The 833-nt window shown below is 40.2% G+C and overlaps 1 protein-coding gene across 1 annotated transcript; it reads left to right on the top strand.

Annotated features, from left to right (window-relative positions):
• Positions 1–346: 346 nt before the first annotated feature.
• Positions 347–833, top strand: LOC131890774 (uncharacterized; the record flags this gene model as incomplete). The annotated part of the gene is given in 3 exon segments (XM_059240184.1): positions 347–563; positions 630–703; positions 763–833. Coding segments are annotated over 3 exon segments (151 nt in total), but the record flags the coding sequence as incomplete, so codon positions are not given.

Below are 833 nucleotides of genomic sequence, written 5' to 3'. Positions count from 1 at the left end.
ACAAAAAACATACCTGAAAACGGTGGTTTACCTTTCGCTGGAAAGTACTTTTCATGAATGAGTGTATCTTAGGCATGGTCACAACCCACCTGTCAATGGCATTTGCGCAATAATTGAATCAATGGTCTTAACGATATACTTGTTATGTTAATACATTCAATTACAAATATCCGAAAGACAGGTTCTAGCAATAGATGATTTGATGATGTGGCCAATTGATGATGAAACTATAGTCGTACAATGCAAAGTCCAACTCATATCTAACCGTGATAAATGTTGCAAAGGATGGAAAAAAATCCTTAAATATTTCTACCATTTCTGACATCAAATTTCATTTTCCATCCAGCCGAAGTGATGATTTTGTTCGCGCACAGAACATATTTCTCCAGGTCATCGTCGTCATCTGCGCATACTTTAGGGTCCAGGTAGGAAAATAACGACGACGACCACCCACCCACCCCAAGAGATGGGCCTCTTGCTTGAAATTAGGCCTATATAAGCTCAGTGAGCCACTCCTAGTGTTCAGTATTGCATTGTCTTCGATAGCCAGAATAGCCATGAAGGTAAACTGTGAAACAAAAGAAGTTTTTGAATAACGAGTGTTCTCATAATGTAAAGGTATGTTTCAGGTGACATTACTATGTTTATTCTTGGTGGTGCTCGCCAATATTGTCCTCTCAGCCGAGACAAGTGAAAACCTCGAGTAAGTGAAACCAGGTGCTCTTAATCATTTCGATTTCAACTGAGATTGTATTCCCACAGGTCTGCTATATCTCGACCCAAGCGAAGTCCGTTCTTTTTCGGAGGTCTTCGGAACTTTTTTCGTCGGCAAC

This window comes from Tigriopus californicus, chromosome 11 (assembly GCF_007210705.1).
Source record: "Tigriopus californicus strain San Diego chromosome 11, Tcal_SD_v2.1, whole genome shotgun sequence".
In the NCBI taxonomy this organism is placed as follows: domain Eukaryota; kingdom Metazoa; phylum Arthropoda; class Copepoda; order Harpacticoida; family Harpacticidae; genus Tigriopus; species Tigriopus californicus.
Note: the sequence above shows the minus strand (reverse complement) of the source record. Positions and strands in the feature narration are given on the sequence as shown.